Source organism: Corvus kubaryi, unplaced genomic scaffold (genome assembly GCF_017639235.1).
Source record: "Corvus kubaryi isolate FWS band 111438036 unplaced genomic scaffold, C.kubaryi_AGA036_p1.0 37260, whole genome shotgun sequence".
In the NCBI taxonomy this organism is placed as follows: domain Eukaryota; kingdom Metazoa; phylum Chordata; class Aves; order Passeriformes; family Corvidae; genus Corvus; species Corvus kubaryi.
Genome location: NW_024581077.1, coordinates 6,367,957 through 6,384,643, shown reverse-complemented (window position 1 = coordinate 6,384,643; position 16,687 = coordinate 6,367,957). Strand labels below are relative to the sequence as shown.

Sequence of the window (16,687 nt, the reverse complement as noted above, 5' to 3'; positions counted from 1 at the left end):
AGGAGATGTCTCAGTGCACGCAAGAAACCCCCCAAGTAATGACCTCATGGTGGATGCCTGCATGATCATAACAGGTAAAAACCCCAGCCACAGAGCACACCGAGACATGGCAGGTGCCACATGACATAAACAGGTATTTTTAGATACTGCAGGTGCAGTACTACACAGCCTTACCAGAGAGAACTGTGACTGCACTATTACCAGTGCACTGCTAGTTGATTGCTATTTTTCAATCTCTCCCATCTACTTGGAAAAGAAGTCTTCAGGGCTGTCCTGCAACCACTTCATGTAGTGTGTGCCAATTTACACGGGGTTCATCAGCAGTAAGGCCACTACCTTGCTTTTTCTCTTTATATACATTGTTTATACTCCAGCAGTAGTGGGCTCCAGAGCAGCAAGCACTGTGCAAATGACCATTTGCTGGATTGCAATAATTTGGAAGGGAAGAAGGATGCTGGAAACCCTCAATTCAAGTCCCAAATAAATTACTGGTTTCCAGTTGCCTTAGGCAAGTCACTTGGTCTTTGACAATAGTCTTCGAAATAGAAATGAGTATTTCTTTACCTGGCAAGAAGCTGAGAACATAAACCCATTAGAGACTGCCAAGGAGTTCAGATCTTAGAGTGATAAGCAATTACTTCATACATAGCAATGCTTGGGAGCATCTGTCAGTTGTTTTGCAATAAAGACCAAACTGCTTGGTCCGATGAGCACATGAGAGATTTTCTCAATAACAACAACAGAAAAGCAAAGCAACAACAAAACCCCACCATGAACTCCAAGTTGGCTCTGGAGAGATGAATGGATGAATGAACTCTCATCTAACTGAACATTTCTGTCTGCTATGAATGTGTGCTTTCTTGGAGACAGATACTTTCTGCAGAAGTTGTGCAACTAATTTGGTTAGACAGAAAACGAAACCTCTACCAAAGACACTGAAGGAAACTCTCTGATGCTGAGACGTACAGTTTTGTAACAGAAGAAGAAACCATACAGAGTTATAAAACAACCCAGTGTACATCTTTATTGATGATTCACAAAATCAAACATCAATTCACCAAACTCCCTCCGGCAGTTCCAATATGACATTGTTCCTTGCTAGGTTTGGCTGATTTTTCCAAGGCAAACAATATTTGCTTTTAACTTGGAGTGGGGAGAATCATGCTTTGCAGCAGCCATTTCATGACAGCAAGTGCATCACAGCCATGACAATATTTTAGGCCACACTTCCTTATTAGTATTTCACATAAAACCCCCTGCTACCTTGCAACGATGCTTGTTCAGTACTTCCATGGCTTGTACTAGTCTCATGAGAATCGTAACCCTTTAGTTTAGTGGGATTTATTAATAGTCCCGAAGTGCACTGAAGACACAAGCTGCTATCAAATTAACTGCCAGTGTCTTTCTATAATCTCACCAGAACATATGTTATTTTCAATATCCCACATTAAATTGACCAAGAGTTTCATTGATATAAAAATTATCTTGATTTCCTACTAAAACACACTCGGTCATATCCTGGTATGTTATATACACATAGTTATGCCAGCAGTTTTCTCCATGTGAGTCAGCTGCTGAGCTACAGGAGACAGGAGTGAGAAAACCTGGGGAAAGGAATAACATCTTTGATATTGTCAACTCCCAAGATGTACTGCAGGTAGCGTTCAAACCCCATTCCAAAGCCTCCATGAGGAACTGATCCGAATTTCCGGAGGTCTAGATACCTGTAATTTAAACAGACAGTTACACTTGCAGCACAGTTATGCTCATGCCATTAAAGTCAGCTTTTTATCTAAGGTTTTGCTTTCCATCTTAATTACTTCCCTTTGACCCTAACCACTGTGATTTCTGTGTTGGTCAGTGGTGTGAAGAAGCAGAATTGTGTTAGCAGAAACCCCAGGTTTGAACCCATTTAAACCAGCATAGCTATGCTTTGCCAATACCCTACAGCATATTTTGTTTAGGAGCAAGAACTTATTTGGGTATGAAGTACAGCTTGAGCACCATAGCTCTCCTCGTATTGAAAACACCTTTGTAGTTTTAGTACCTAAAATATTCCTAGCAGAGGCATAAACCCAGGTTCCTACAGAATCACAAAGCACTTCCACTACTGGAGATGAAGCTCTCTGCTTGGGCTTGTCTAGCCCTTGCCATGCTGGTGTTGAAATCTGCCCTGCAAGTTCTTTCATTTTCTGTTTGCTTTTCAGTAGCCTAAGTCATTTCATTTCCAGTAATTTCTTCAGAAGCTTAAATGGGTCTTGCTTCTGTCTGCTCAACATTCCTTTTTTTTTTTTTTCCTTTTAAGGTAATTATGATGGCTTTTTGCTATTATTTCCCCAATCACTCTTACAGACTGATTCATTTATTTCCATAGTAAGCCAGAAAAAACCCCTTGAACAAATCTCTAAAAATGAGATCTGGAACAAGACATTTTGTTTTGCAGAACAGCAGCGGTTGTGCACAGAAAATTCAGAGAACGTTTGGAAGCAGATACTCCGAGAATGTGGGTGTCAACAAGATTATGATGGTTCTTCTATAGTTACCCATTTCCCAGCTGGACTGTGGCTGATGCGATACTGTATTTGCAGCTATAAATTGTCACCAATGGTTTTATTTTAATAGAAGTGAAGAACATCTCAGTGGGTCTATTGATTTGTGGGGCCACTTCTGGGATTGCTGAGGGCACAAAGTTATTCTGCTTTATATGAATGCACTAGTAGGAGGGGATTGAGCGACTCCAGATGTATTACTTGCTTCCAATCTTGGTGTATGAATATTTCATCATCCCAGTTAAAAAAAAAAATCAAGTGCACTAAAATATGGATGCATATGTTTTACTACTTATGCAGTGGAGTAGAGGGGAGGGAAACACTGTGAAAGAAATTAAGATTGGATTGATTGCAATAAATGGCTTCCCAGATTTTATATACTGTTAATAAACTGCAAGGAAATATTATATTTGTGTGTATATATACTTACATATGTATATATGCTTATACATGTATAAATATGTAAAATATACGTTATGTATATTTGAGTGTACTTGCTTGGACATCAGAACTTTCTGTATTTTAACAGAGTGAAGACAAAGTAAAGCCCATCATCACCCTTACTTGCAAAATAAAAGTAGTCTCCCACAAATTCTACAGCTGCAAGGTTGCCCTGTCACTCAGTTTGATAGTATGCCTTTCATACCATGAAATACTGTTTTTCCTTACAGCTCATTAACAGCAGTTAAAATTTGGGAAACCATTTATTACACTCAATCCAATATTCAGGTTTTTTCTTCCCCAGTGTTTTTCCCCACCTCTCCACTGCCCAAATAGCAAAAAGAGAAGCAGAGCTTACTTCTTCCTAGTAGCATTGACACACAAAGTACAGTTTGCAGGTTGAACAGGAGGCCCAAGAGTGGGACATGTTTTCTGATGACTGGGACCCATGTGCTTTTCTCTCTGTGCTGCTGGGTGCTAGCTTGGCTCACTAAGGGTCAGTGTATGCACCCCACACCTTGTGATGAGGATCATGCTTAGGATATGTTGCACACATAGGCTGTGCAGCAGTATGGTGGTGGTCTTCATCTCTATCCACTTTACACAGACTGCTTTAAGAAGAATTTGTGTCTCTGCAAATACCCTGGAACTGCTCCCGTGGGAGCTCCGCTGCGTAGCTGTACAAGGGTTTGCAAGGAAGGTGATGGGCAGACCTGATGCTGAGGGTGGTGACTCAGGAAACAGGAAAGACCTCAGAAATGTGAGGGATATGGGTGCTGGCCATGGCAGATCAATCTGACCCAGCTCAGGAGTGCTGAGCAGAACTGGCAAGCCAGCTGGTAACTACTTTAGCTGTAACTAGGAATACAAGTAACAGCATAAACTTTTGTGATGATGTCTGTAAGTGCATCAGCCTGTGCAAAGGCAGTTGAGACTAAGCCCAGCATCTTCTCTCCCTTTTTGCTGGCAACAGAGTTTATAAAGTCATTGTAAGAAGATGAAATAACTCAGCTTCTTCCAGAAGTACAATAATAATAATAAATTCTACCCTTGCTTATCCAGGACTTTGATCTGTAGATCTCAAAGCACTTTGAGAAGCCATTTTGGCAAAAGGAGTGAAACAAAACCCATCAAAGTTAATGGAAAAAGTCCATTGAATTAAAATGTGCTGAGGATCAAGACTGTGAATCCTTTCTGATGACTGTGCATAGAAGAAGCAGAAGAATTGAGAAATTTTCCATTCTTCACAGATGAAAGAAAAAGTAACTGCCTGCAGATGAAGAGAAAAATCTCTTTAGGCTGGAAAATGCTCCCTGAGGTTTTCCTCCATTCAATAGTCTACAGACATTGGATGTTTCTCACCTCAAAAAGAGTTGTGAACTAGTCTAGCTGTTTTTGCTAGTAGCTCATACTTAAGAAGAGAGCTGAGCACTCCACTGGCAACTGGTGGACTGTACAGAATTATTCCATAGGGGAAATAAGTTTCTGTGACCCCAGCTAGCCCTGGTGTTCCTGTTCTGGACCTCAGGACTGGTAGGTCTTCAGAGATTTGAATCTTACCAAAGTGTGTGCTGTAACAACATCCCCCAGCAATGAATTCCAGGAGCTCATTATGTGCCATGGTAGAAGAGCATTTCCATTGATCCTTTTAAAGATTTATATTCTTTTATCAACATCATGAGCTGTGTTGCACAGCAGGACACTATGAAGAGCAGTGCTCTCCTAGTGACCATTCATAAACAGAATGTGTTCTTTCCAGTCTCTTTTCAAAACAAATAAAATCTCAACCTTTTATACAATCCCCTTACTATACTGAAGCTTCTGTGGCCAGTTTGAAAAAAGTAAGGCTGAAAGAACAAAGATACCACAGTCCATGAAACTGAATATTCTGCTGGGGAGGTGTGTGTATGTGTGTTGTGTGTGTAAGGAAAAAATCCCTGACTTTCTGCCTGCCTCTGTCTGGCCCAGCACTGTGCTCCAGTTTCTTCTCAAAAGAGGAGTAATAGGACCAGGTGGCTGCCAAGGACAGTGATGGGCTACCTGTTTTCACTGGGCTCTGAAGAAGGTTAAAGGATGATGTGAATGTAGTCACTGGCCATGGGCTGCAAGTGGCTCACCAGTGCTACTTTTCCCTAAGCCCGACTCCTCCTTTTTACCCTGCCACACAGGGACCCAACAGAACAACACTCTGACATTCAAGCTTCAAAGAAAATCAGAAGTTAAAGAGCCCAACACAGCTCAACCTTCTTCATTGACAGCAGGAGCAGGGTCAAAACAACACAGTAACATCCACTTGAAGAGAGCAGACAACACCTGCTCTTCTACTGTGTACTTTCACCAGGGTTACACCAGAAGATCAAAAAGGTACCAGCTGCAAAGGGTTCTGTATGAGACAACTGTCTCCACTGAAGCACAAGGTGATAATCAGAGTAAGGAAAGCGGTGCCTAACACATAGGAAGACTGTCTGAAACCCTGCTCATGCTGATGGCTGTGGGAACACATTGGTGATTACAAAGTACCTGCTTTGTTACTTTTAAGATGGCACGTGGAGGCTGCAAGCAGGATCAAGTCCCCTGTTCACAAGGCAATACACTTAATACTCCCTGGTCACAGAGAAATCAAGTGAACTCCCAGAGTACTCACATCACTCGACTTTCCCACCTCATTTCCACAGACCTCTCAGTTTAGCCAAGATCATCATCTATAGCTCTGAGCTATTTTCTATCTACAATTCAAAGCAAAAAGTGTGAAAATAAGATAAAATAGCTACAAAGTCATGCCAAATACTACTCCAAGTCATATTCTATATGGAAAGAAACCTGCACAACAGCAAAGATGTAGTAAACTGAAGAAAACTCACAGAGTTTGACCATGTCACTCTATCTATTTTCTGAAAAGCTTGCTAAAACGTAGGAATGGCAAGAAGCAGAGCAGTATTTCAGATCATCAGTTGCCTCTGCCCTACAATTCTCCTACAAATAAGACAATCCTGAAACTGTCCTAGAAACAGTCAGACCCCACAATATCCTCTTGCTTACTGGGGCAAAGAAGACAGGTAGAATCAGAGATATAGCAATGGTTAAAGAATTTCAAAGAGATCACATTCAAAAGTCAGCAAATATTATATTTAAAAAGGAATGACTCAACTGTTCTTCCAGGAGTTTTTGAGCCAGCTTTGGAGACTCAATTCAATCACTAAATTGGAGGAGATTAATTTTAGTCTCTCCTGCCACCTCCACTGAAAAGATGGATGCTGGCAAACCACCCACCTGGCAGATTTTGGACTGCAATTCAGAAGCATCCAGAATTACTACTGTCCTGCACCTTCCTAGGACACCAGACCCTGCTATGGCAGAGAGTTAACAACAGCTTTCATCTTCTCCAGGAAGTTACATTGTCTGTGATGGAGCAGAGGGAGTAAAGGAGGAAAGAGTCTCCAAAACAAGATTACAGCAGGAAGAGTTTCCAGAATGTGATCACTACACATCCCATGAGAATGCAAATGGGTGACATGCAATGCCCTAATCTTTTTCTGAGGGAAGCATGAGGCAGGGCTGTGTGATCTTAGTAGTGCTGGAAGGCTCTGCCATTGAACACCAAACTTGCTTGGGCTGTATCTCAGTATCTAACCCCACAATTTATCACCCTTGTTCAGGATAACCCTTCCCTCAGATAAAGGGATATGGTGTATTCTGGCCCACAAATACAACAACAAAGGAAGAAATTAAATTCACCATGTTTGCACGTGGATGATATGAAGATCTGCCATACACTGGGCTGTTCCTCAGTCATTTCACACGGTGGAAAGGGGAGAGTGAAGAACCTATACCTTGCTTTCTTTCAAGGTGGCCTTCCTAATGATCAATCCAAATACTGCAGAATATTTGAATATACTCTTCTAAATTTAAAATTCTCTGCACCAGCACTCTCTCAGTAGCTATGACGAAGTATATGCCAAGGAACAATTGTCAAGAGGAACACTAAGAACCTTCTGTCGTTTTAATAGGTTAAACTTTTAATTCAAAGGTTGATCTGTCTCCTTAGAAGGACAGTTTTAATTGCTTTAACTGCTTTGCTAGGGAAGATTTTTCGACTCAATTGCCCTGTCAATTGCTAAGGGAGTTTTTCATAGACCTGTTAAAGGTCACAAATTGCTTGTGGTTCTGTAACCTGTTTATCTCGTGCAGAGTGGTCAGAATCTACCCAACTTCAAACACAGCCTAATGATTTAATATCAAAAATCATTATGGGTTGTAAATTAATCCACCTCATGCAATCCTTAGAGGAATGACCTGTGCCATGACTGGACAAACTGCAAGCATAAACTAAGAAGCATTAGATTAAACTTTGTTTAAATGAACTGCCTCTTTCATTTAGACTGGCAGTGATGGCAGGGCAACAGGCCAAAAAATGTTCCCTCAAGAACAGGACCAAAATTTTAAAAAAACAGAAAACCCCAGCTGCTTAAATAATCTCAAAAGAAGAAATAGAGCTTGCATCTTACCATTGATAGGCATCTGTGAGTCCTAATCTGTGAAACAAAAAGAAAACCCCCTGTAAGTAAAGGAACAGTTATTCTGCACAAGCAGCACTTGCCTGGAAGAGGATGCTACAAGAAAAGAGAAAGTCTGGTGAATTAATGCATAAGGAGACAAGAATCCTGTTCTTCTCTCTAAGGTTATGCTGGTTCTGCAAGAAATAGAATTCAAAGGTCTAAAGTATTGGGGCTCAACAAAATCAGATCCTGAGGACTCAAAATTAACAAAAACGTGAAAGGAGGTGTGACTTACTGAAGACACACCCCATTTGTATCTTGAAATGCTTTCTGTGACTTTCCTGACAAACAAGAAAGTCTGGCTTGAAACTCCACATGGACCATTCTCTTCTTCCTGAGGACTGTGGACTCAGATACTGGCAAAAAGTTTTGATTGAAAAAGTGCAGCAGGCAACACTGTACTTTACATCAATTGAAGCATCCCTACCTCAGAAAACCTACAGGGAGAGTAGCAGGAAGCACAGGGAATATCATTATCCTATACTAACAACAGAGAATTAATGTTCTGGTGATTTAACTGTCCTGTGCCTTTTGGATTCATTATGCTGAAATAGATTTTGCTCTTCTCCACTGACTAGACCTATCTGTGTGAGCATGTGGCTGATTTAAACAACAGATTAATTCCCAATGTGCAAGTGGTGTTACTCTGGGATTAACCTTCCTCCAGAACTACATTGCACAAGTGTATGACTGGCCCAAACAGAAGTGTTCAGGTGCTGGATGGGACTTTGCACAACCTGATCTCATGGAAGGTGTCCCTGCCCATGGCAGTGGGGTTGGAAGTAGATGGTCTTTAAGGTACCTTCCAACCCAAACCATTCTCTGATTCTACAAAATTTTTGAACAATCAGATAGGATCCAGAGAATAACTGTCTATGGAGAATTACCCCATGTATAACATCAATAATTGTTAATTAAACAGCAGCTTTGATATTCTGACATTGAAGTTAGCCTAAAATTACCAAAAGGAACAAGATGCTGACCTAAGGCAGCAGGGAAGGAAGGGCCCACATGACACAGTATAGGTCTTGGGCAGTTTCAGTGAAGTTTCCCATGAAACTATTAGCAAAGAACCATATTCTCTGAAATCAGGCCCATCACTGAGGCCAGCTGCATCACAACTGGCAAAGCTTCTGACCAAAACTGCAATTCCTCAGTTACACAACGTGATGACGGATATCTAAGTTCTGTATATGTGACAACTTCCACCTTCACAATCCACTTTCAGCCACAAAAACTGTGAAGAAAAGGCTCAAGGATGAAGTCTCCCACAGCAGACCCTGCTCCAGACAGTCACAGCAGAGCTGAGGCATTCTCCTGCCTTGGCCTCTTAGCATAAAGAAAACTTTTCTTCTCTGGTGAGCTAAAACAGAGAGGCCCTTTGCACACCTACAACAGAAGCACAAGAATCTACTCAGATAAATTGATATCACAAAGACAAAAATAGGCTTCTTTTAAATACTATTAGCTGCCCTTGCACTCCTCTGTCTTGCCAACCACTGAGAGCTGCTGAAACACTCTCTTGGTCAGGCTAGTCTCCTGTCATCTGCAGATTTTCCATACCTCTGTAAGCGTGATTTGAGGAAGGGCAGTCGCTCCTCTCTCAAGCTGCCTCCACACAACTCCCCTACTCCTGGTACAAGGAGATCAACAGCTGCAACCTTCAAAGAAAGAAAACTAATTCAAGTCATGCCACACAGTGATTAGCAGAACAGTTGACACTGATGGTTTTTGATAAAACCCTACTGTAATTCTTCCAGTGTCCAGGACACTTACATAGGGATATGCACATACCTGAGAAGTCTCCTGTTGACAGAAGAAGGCTGGGAGGAAATTTTGCAAGGATAAACATCACTAATCTACAGAAACCTAAATGATAGCAGTGATGTCCCAGATTGAGGACATCAACTGCAAGTGGTTTGAACTGAATCTCACCAAGTTACTCTGGTGACAACCTGTGTGAGGTTATAAAGAACCCAACAGCAGCTCAAAGACAGCAAGACACACGGGCAAGTTTTCTGAAGCCCTGATTCCCTACTCTGATGCTGTAGCTTGTGTTCAGCCCTTTCTACCCCCATTCCTTGAATGGATATGGAAGCAATGGCACTCATGTGCTGGATCCAAGTGTTAGGATCCAAGTGTTACCACTTAGGCTGTTAGGTTTGGGCTGTCTGTCTTCTCTGTTTTGTCTTCTAGGGTTACTTTTCTTATCCCACAGCTGAAATGTTGCTAGAATTAAAGCCACTGAAGCCACAGTGGTACATGGTGGAGTAGTTGCTCTGTTTAGCACAAGCAATGCTTCAGGTTGTCTCAGTTCAGTTGAGAAATCACAATTTCAAAGCATGAGACTTGATAAAGAGCTTACTTCTTGTGCCTATCTGCTATTTGAGTATTACATGGATGCTACATTTGGATGACGAGAATCACAGACTGCTTGAAACCATCCAGTTCTAGGCATTTCACCTAACAGTACAAAAGTTTACCAGGAAAAGAAATAAACTATGATAAACTTGTCTGAAGGAAACTAAACAAAAAGTTAACACTATCCCAACTCCAGAATCTTCCTCCTCCTGTTGTTCCTGCTTTGGGTATTTTTTCAACAACAGGAAAAAAAATGGACAGGATCACCTGATGGTCGTATCTTATCTTGAACTTCTTGAGGGCAGGCCCAGCAGATGATGTCTATCAGTAGGCCAAGACATGTGCCTAGACAAAGAAGTGGTAGAGGTGTGACCCATGGACTCACTGTGTGCTGAGGTCCATCTTCATTGTCCCGCATGTAGAAAGGTTTGAGGTCATATGGGTAGTTAACCACAAACACAGGAACCTCACCACAGTGCTTCACCAGGTACTTCTCATGTTCCGTTTGGAGGTCACAGCCCCACTGTAAAGACAACAAAAGGGGCCTGGGAATCTGCTTTGGTGCCTCTTGACCATGGTAAGAGACCCAGCAAAATCCCTGTACATATAGAGAGATGTGCTGCTTCGAGTAACATGAAACCAAGCAAAGCAACTTCTCATACAGGTCACTGGGAAGTAAACAGCTTCACAAGTTTTCAGGCAGAGCAAAGCATGGAATATAATATGATTTAACTTCACAGAACAGGGCTAGATCGTCCCTGCATCAAGCCCAAGCATCTGGTCTCAAATCAGGAAAAATCCCAAATGAACAACCAAAACCCGCAAACCACACTCTGCATACCTAAAGGGAAACAGGCACCTATCCGAGGCCAGCTTACTTGACCCAGCAAACCAGCCTTCTTTCAGTATTACCTTTGGTGTATAGAAAGCAGCTCTCCTAGGCTGATTGCTCTCTTCCCTGCTGTGTCCTGTTACATGCTACATTAATTCTCACTTAAGAAAACCTAGCATCCTATTAACCACTTCTTTGTCATCAGAAACCTTGTCATTTGCAATGCCCCTCACTTTTCCTTTTTTCCAGGGATGTTATAAATCCTGTGGCTTTTGACTTGAGACTCCCAGTCTGTTTATAGGACGTGCAAAGAATATTGGGGGAATGGAAGGGGAAGAGTCTAACAGACCTCCCCCAGACCCTCTTCATACTAAAATATCCCAAGTTTTCTGTCTCAGATCCAGGTAGTTCAGATGCAAGATTTGAGGTTCTACACCCACTTGTGCACAGAGATGAGACAGTTACACAACTGGCTATGAGGGTGGCTTCAGCCAGAGGGTTATTTTCCTCAAAGTATCATAATGAGATAATGATTAAACAATATACACATAAGATGAGCACCACCACAAATGCTGTCTCATACTGGAGTGTGTGTGTGTTTGAAACTGGCCAAAATAAGATTTTTAGAAAACCATAATCTAACAGCTTTGAAAGACTAGCATGTTACTCTTTTTCCCAGTCCATGTCTATGCTTTGGAAAGACAAGGAATTCCCTTTACCTACGTTTAGAATACATGGTATTTTGACATGGTATTGGTTTATTAATCCTTGTCAAACTTTCAGTGCTATCCTCTTATCTTTCCTTTTTTTGAAAACTATTACAGCAACTCTTCTTAGAGGATTGCTACTGAATCTGCAACACTCTCAGCACTACTCACATACAGGAAAGAGAAGTGCCTTTGCTAAAGCCTTGGTCCTTCAACTGCAATCTCATCACTTCCTTCCCTCAAGTGTTACATGTTCTTCTGCTACACATCTCACTGCTTGTATTGCTTCTGTTTCAACCCCAAAGGACAAAAAGTTACACCTGATTTACAACCCAGCAAACAAAACACCCCAGGAGGCAGATAATCTGTGCAAAGTAACAACTTTGTGATATGAGAGAAAGTGCTGCTTTTCTGGAGAGCTGAGGGTGGACAATCCCGTGTGCCACGACCTTCCCAAAAAGAGTGTCCTGCAAGGAACAACTCCTCCAGGGGCCGTGGTTGGCTTCCCTGGGCAGCAGGTGATTTCAGCAAGTGTAGTGATTTCTCAGCTACAGGTGATTCCAGCTCTTGTGATTCAGCTCTTTGTGAAATCACCCGAGGCAAACTCGGGGACAGAGAGACAGGAGCCTCGCATAGCAGTTCCACAGAGGTGGTTTTTATTGTCCAGCAGCCCCTGTGAAGGGGAGGCCAGGGATGAGAACTCCCTCCATCAGGGCTTGGGGACAGAGGTCATATGGGGAAGGCAGGGGGTAGGGTAGAAACCAACTAGCCAGCTGGGTACAGGCTATTATCATATAGAAACAAGGCATGCTGGGGGTGGTTCACTTTCTCGACATGACCCAGAGGAAGGTTGCTTATCTCTGGGGAAGGTCTTCTTGCCCTCAGGCCTCTCTCCTCCAAGGGAGTGCAGAGGGCTCTTGTGCCAAGGGCTCCCAGCCCTCCACAAGAAAGTTCAGGCTTTACATAAGGACACACCAGCTGGTAACGACCTACCTCTGGCTTGAAAGTGAAAGTTTGAGGAGCTTGCTTCAAAATTTCCACTGCTTCACTGTAGGAAATTCTGCCAGAGGAAGAAAAAAGTCTTTAAGATAACTATGAAAGAAATAACAAAGTTTTCTGGCTAAGTGCCACGCTGGAAAATTAAGGACGCATTTCCCCACTACCATGCCAACTTGTGTGTAATGTCAGACTTCCCAGCAATGCTTCTTTGGACAGAAACCAAAAAGCATTTTATATGGCAAGAATCCTATGCTTTCCTGTGCTTTGGCTACATGCAGGGCAGGAAGTGCTAAGCTCTCAACACTTCTGCATTATTGCAATGTTGCATTTCAGTCAGAAGTGAGCTCTGCAGAGAATTGCTTCACAGAAATCTGTGGATTTTTTAAAAGAAAACAGTATGTCCACATCAGCATAGCTAGAACAACATAGTTCAGGGTGTGTTAGGCAAAAATAACAGCCCAGGGTGCAAAGGGCTTGTAGCTCAAATGTTTCCACTTTACTTTGTAAAAACCATGCGATTTATGTACACCACTGTTTCTCTACTTCTCTGGCAGATTTGAGAGCAGATTCTCCGCCAATTTCCACCAGCACAAAAGAACAGCATCATGGCAAAGCAAACAGAAAAAGTGCAGTGAACACTGCTCCAGGTTTGGTAACTGGAAATCAAGACTCACTGGAAGATAATGTGGCAGCCAAGTTTTCCACATACCAAGCAAAATGTTGTGGACAGAGAGAAGAAAGAATAATAAATGATCACAATAATTTCATCTTTGTATCACCACCTAAATCCAACTAAAACCAAATTCCCTAAGGAGCACTCTTTACACCCTGTTACAAGGTTTCACTAAACCACGGAAGGCTTCTGGAGGAAATACCTCAAGAAGAAATATATTGCTCCACATGTTTGGGTTATGTGAGGCCACAGACCAAATGAGGTATATCACTGGCACACGTTCAACACATGTAACCAATGTGTGTAAGCCAGGAATGCCCCAGACCTGCCAGCAGCTGATGAAGGGAGAGACAGAGAGGGAGAAAGGGATGGTCTGACTCTCCCTCCTTTTCCTTGGAGCATGGGAGAAGCTGGGTGCAACTTTGTCCTTTCAGGAACATCAGTTACGTCCAAAGAGAGGACTGAAATGGGGAGATGGTAACTTCACTGAGGTGTCCCCTGGTGCTCATGCAGGCAGAGGCACAGGGGGGATCCATGATCCTGTTGCCCAAGTGTGGCTGTAGCTGCTTAACAAGATAACCAAGGCTGGGATGAGAACTCCTACAATGTTCTGTGGGATAAATGGAGAGCTCCACCATTTGAAGAGACAAGCAGGAGTAGGGAGGATGTGGCACTCCTGGGGGCCAGTGAGGGATACCCAAACCCTTAAGTTCTTCAGCACGAACAGAACTGGGATTAGGAGTTACACAATCAATTGGGAATAGAAAACCAATTGGGATTTTTAAATAGCATAAAATACTTTCATAAAAAGAGAGCCACTGGAGTGAAAGTGTGAATGAAAGCAGAGCATCAAAGCCAAAACCAAGCAAGACTGTGAGCAACCATTGTGCAGGTACTGTGAGCAACCATTGTGCAGGTACATTGTGCAGGCTGGAAGGAGAATACTCTTGAGGATCTTGTTCAGGGGAGCAAAAGCCAAAGGCCAGCAGATTCAGGTGTCAGTCTCATGCAGAGGTGAAAGGGTATACCTGACAAACAGTAAAAGGGAACTGCAACTCATGCTCTTTTAGAGACATTATGCTAACCCAGAAGACACTGAGTTGTGAAAGAAAAAGAACATATACAAAATAGGAACTCTTTCCCCAAAAGCCCTCTGCAAGATCATTTTGAAATAGTACTTACATCATAAATTTGTGCTTCAGTATTTGTTCCAGCCTGCCCTTGGTCAAAACAAGAAAAACATAAACATGTAAAGCTACCCTTAAGGGTTCAGGGGAAAACTCAGGAAAGTGATCTCCCTCTACAGTGCAATTTGTGGGACTGCTTTCTGATCTAGATATAGGTCAAAATCCATTCCTGGCCATTCGGTGCTAAAAGGGTACCCAATTATTGAAACTGCTGATTCAGAGGCTGCCAGATGAAGTGAGAACTACAGTCCTACCACACTTGCTACCAGCTACACAAAGTTGTGTGTCCTCTCTCTGTTGGCCTGAACAACCACTTAAGCTCAAGCTGATATTTAGCTTTTTACACTTTCTTAACACAGGACAACACAGTAAAAAAAGAAAAAAAATTAAAAAAAAATAAGCCTTCCCATAGCCAAGAACCCCAAAAACACAGGACAGGATTGCAGTTCTTTCCTGTCACATGCATTACCTTCTGTGCAGGAGCTATGTATTTATGAAAAAGCTCAACATCATGAGGACATTTGGAGAGCACAGTGCTTGTCACTGTCTTGAAGAGATCTTCCATAACCTAACAGAGAAAAAAGGAATGCATGAAAAATGAACATTGCTTAGGTGTCCCAGACTATAAATGAAACACAATACACATCAGCCAAAGGGTACAGAAGGAGCTTCTGTCCTTCTGCATGGCCAGACTGCATAGGAGGGAACCATCTTGCTAATGCTCCTAATCAGCAGGCTTGCTTAGTAGCTGAAGATGACTGGAATCTTTATTTTTGCGATGGGTTTAGGGCTTCAATGTCAGCTGATGGTCTCAGTATCTTCAGTCAGGTATCTCCAGCAAAATAAACCACAGCTAAAATATTCAAGCAGCAATCCTGGCCAGCCACAGACACATGTTACAACCATTTGTGGCTCTGGTCTTGACTAATTCTTAGTGAGGAATCTGTCCTGTGATGAACAATTCCAGATTTATGCTTTGTTGTTAGAAAAGGCAAAACCGAAGGAAAGAGAATAAACATGTAGTATGTAGAGCAAACCCATCAAACAGATCTCAGCTAGGGAGACTCCGTGCAGTAAGGGCAAAGATGAGTAGAGAGCTAAAGCAGAGGACACATCAATGCAGGGATGTTTGAGAAACTAAAAAGATGTGGTTCCATTTCCCTAAACTAATGTGGATTAACTAAATGACATTATCATCCAATTTGGATGTACTTATCCAGTAAAACGGGCTTCACTCATTAAGAAATTAAAATGCCATTAAAAGCCCCCATATGGGATGCTACTGCATTTTCATCAACCCATTTTCTCTTTTGGTTGAGCAAAGCATCCAAGCCACTTGCTGTTGTGCAGACTAAGAGTTCCCATGGCTCCCTGTAGTCTTACACCAGCACAAAGCAGGTAGTTGACACCTGTGGTATCAACTGATGATCATCCCACCTCTTCTTCAAAATCACCCTCCTATTCTCATTTCCTTTGTAAGAACAGAGCAATGCAGCTGGGGCTGCACATCATCTCAGCCTGGGATGGGACAAGGTTTTTCCTAACAAAAAGCATCTCAAAGTTCTGGCACATTCCTGGTTGGTTTTTTTGATGAGCATAATAACTGCTTTATTAATTGCAGATGATGCCATGAAGACTTTTTGCCTTTTCTTTTACACCTTTTTACAACTTCTGTATTCTTAGTGCTTTTTGCCTTCATTCTTGGACTTGTTTGTCAAACTAGGAGACTAAACATCTTAGAAGCTTCGTAGTTAGGGATCAGTGTGCCCCAGACCCCAAGGTCCTCTCCAGAACACATTCTGTAAACCAAGATAGAACCATCCAGGGGAAGGTTCCTTGGGGAGGAGGGCTCATTTGAGCCTCTCACTGGGCAATCTTTGATAGATATGCTAATTAGTAAGACATATAATGTTATACCAGATCTATTGTGGGTGGGTGTGCATTGCTGTGTGCATTGAGGTGCATTTGACCTAAACATAGTGCACCTAAGGATCCTTAAAATAAATACAGAGGTAAAATCCCTTTTTCCCTTCTAACAGTGTCTGACTCTTGATTTTAAGACCAGGAAAAGGCATCACAGAGTTGACAGAAGTGAAGTTTCCGCTAATGATACCTAGGTGAGCAGCAGCCCCTAGATACCACAAAGCCTGTGACTGAAAAGATGAACCTATTGTTCAGTCAGCAAATCTCAAGAAGAAGAAGCAGTAGGTCTATGCCTTAAAAGGAACCAGATCTTACAATGTAAGAGGAACACAAGGCACAGAAACAAAGGAGCTAGGCTACTGACATAGGCAAGATGAGATTTCAGGCATGTTGTTCAAACTTATGTTTAGAAGAACATCCTTCACACTTGTGCCAAGCTGCTGAAACACTGCTCTGTGC

At 42.2% G+C, this 16,687-nt stretch overlaps 1 protein-coding gene across 3 annotated transcripts in view; it reads right to left on the bottom strand.

The window, feature by feature from the left end:
• Positions 1-998: 998 nt before the first annotated feature.
• NARS2 (asparaginyl-tRNA synthetase 2, mitochondrial) overlaps positions 999-16,687 on the bottom strand; it is a 50,378-nt gene continuing 34,689 nt past the window's right edge. For 2 of the 3 annotated variants that reach the window (XM_042024157.1, XM_042024159.1), the window contains 7 exons: positions 14,775-14,873; positions 14,301-14,338; positions 12,440-12,506; positions 10,293-10,430; positions 9,110-9,207; positions 7,496-7,522; positions 999-1,724 (listed from right to left, as the gene is read on the bottom strand). In XM_042024157.1, the coding sequence (XP_041880091.1) occupies positions 1,580-1,724; positions 7,496-7,522; positions 9,110-9,207; positions 10,293-10,430; positions 12,440-12,506; positions 14,301-14,338; positions 14,775-14,873 (612 nt within the window). In that variant the 3' untranslated portion in view covers positions 999-1,579. The remainder of the gene's footprint in view (positions 1,725-7,495; positions 7,523-9,109; positions 9,208-10,292; positions 10,431-12,439; positions 12,507-14,300; positions 14,339-14,774; positions 14,874-16,687) is intronic. The other variant, XM_042024158.1, reaches the window with a different exon arrangement.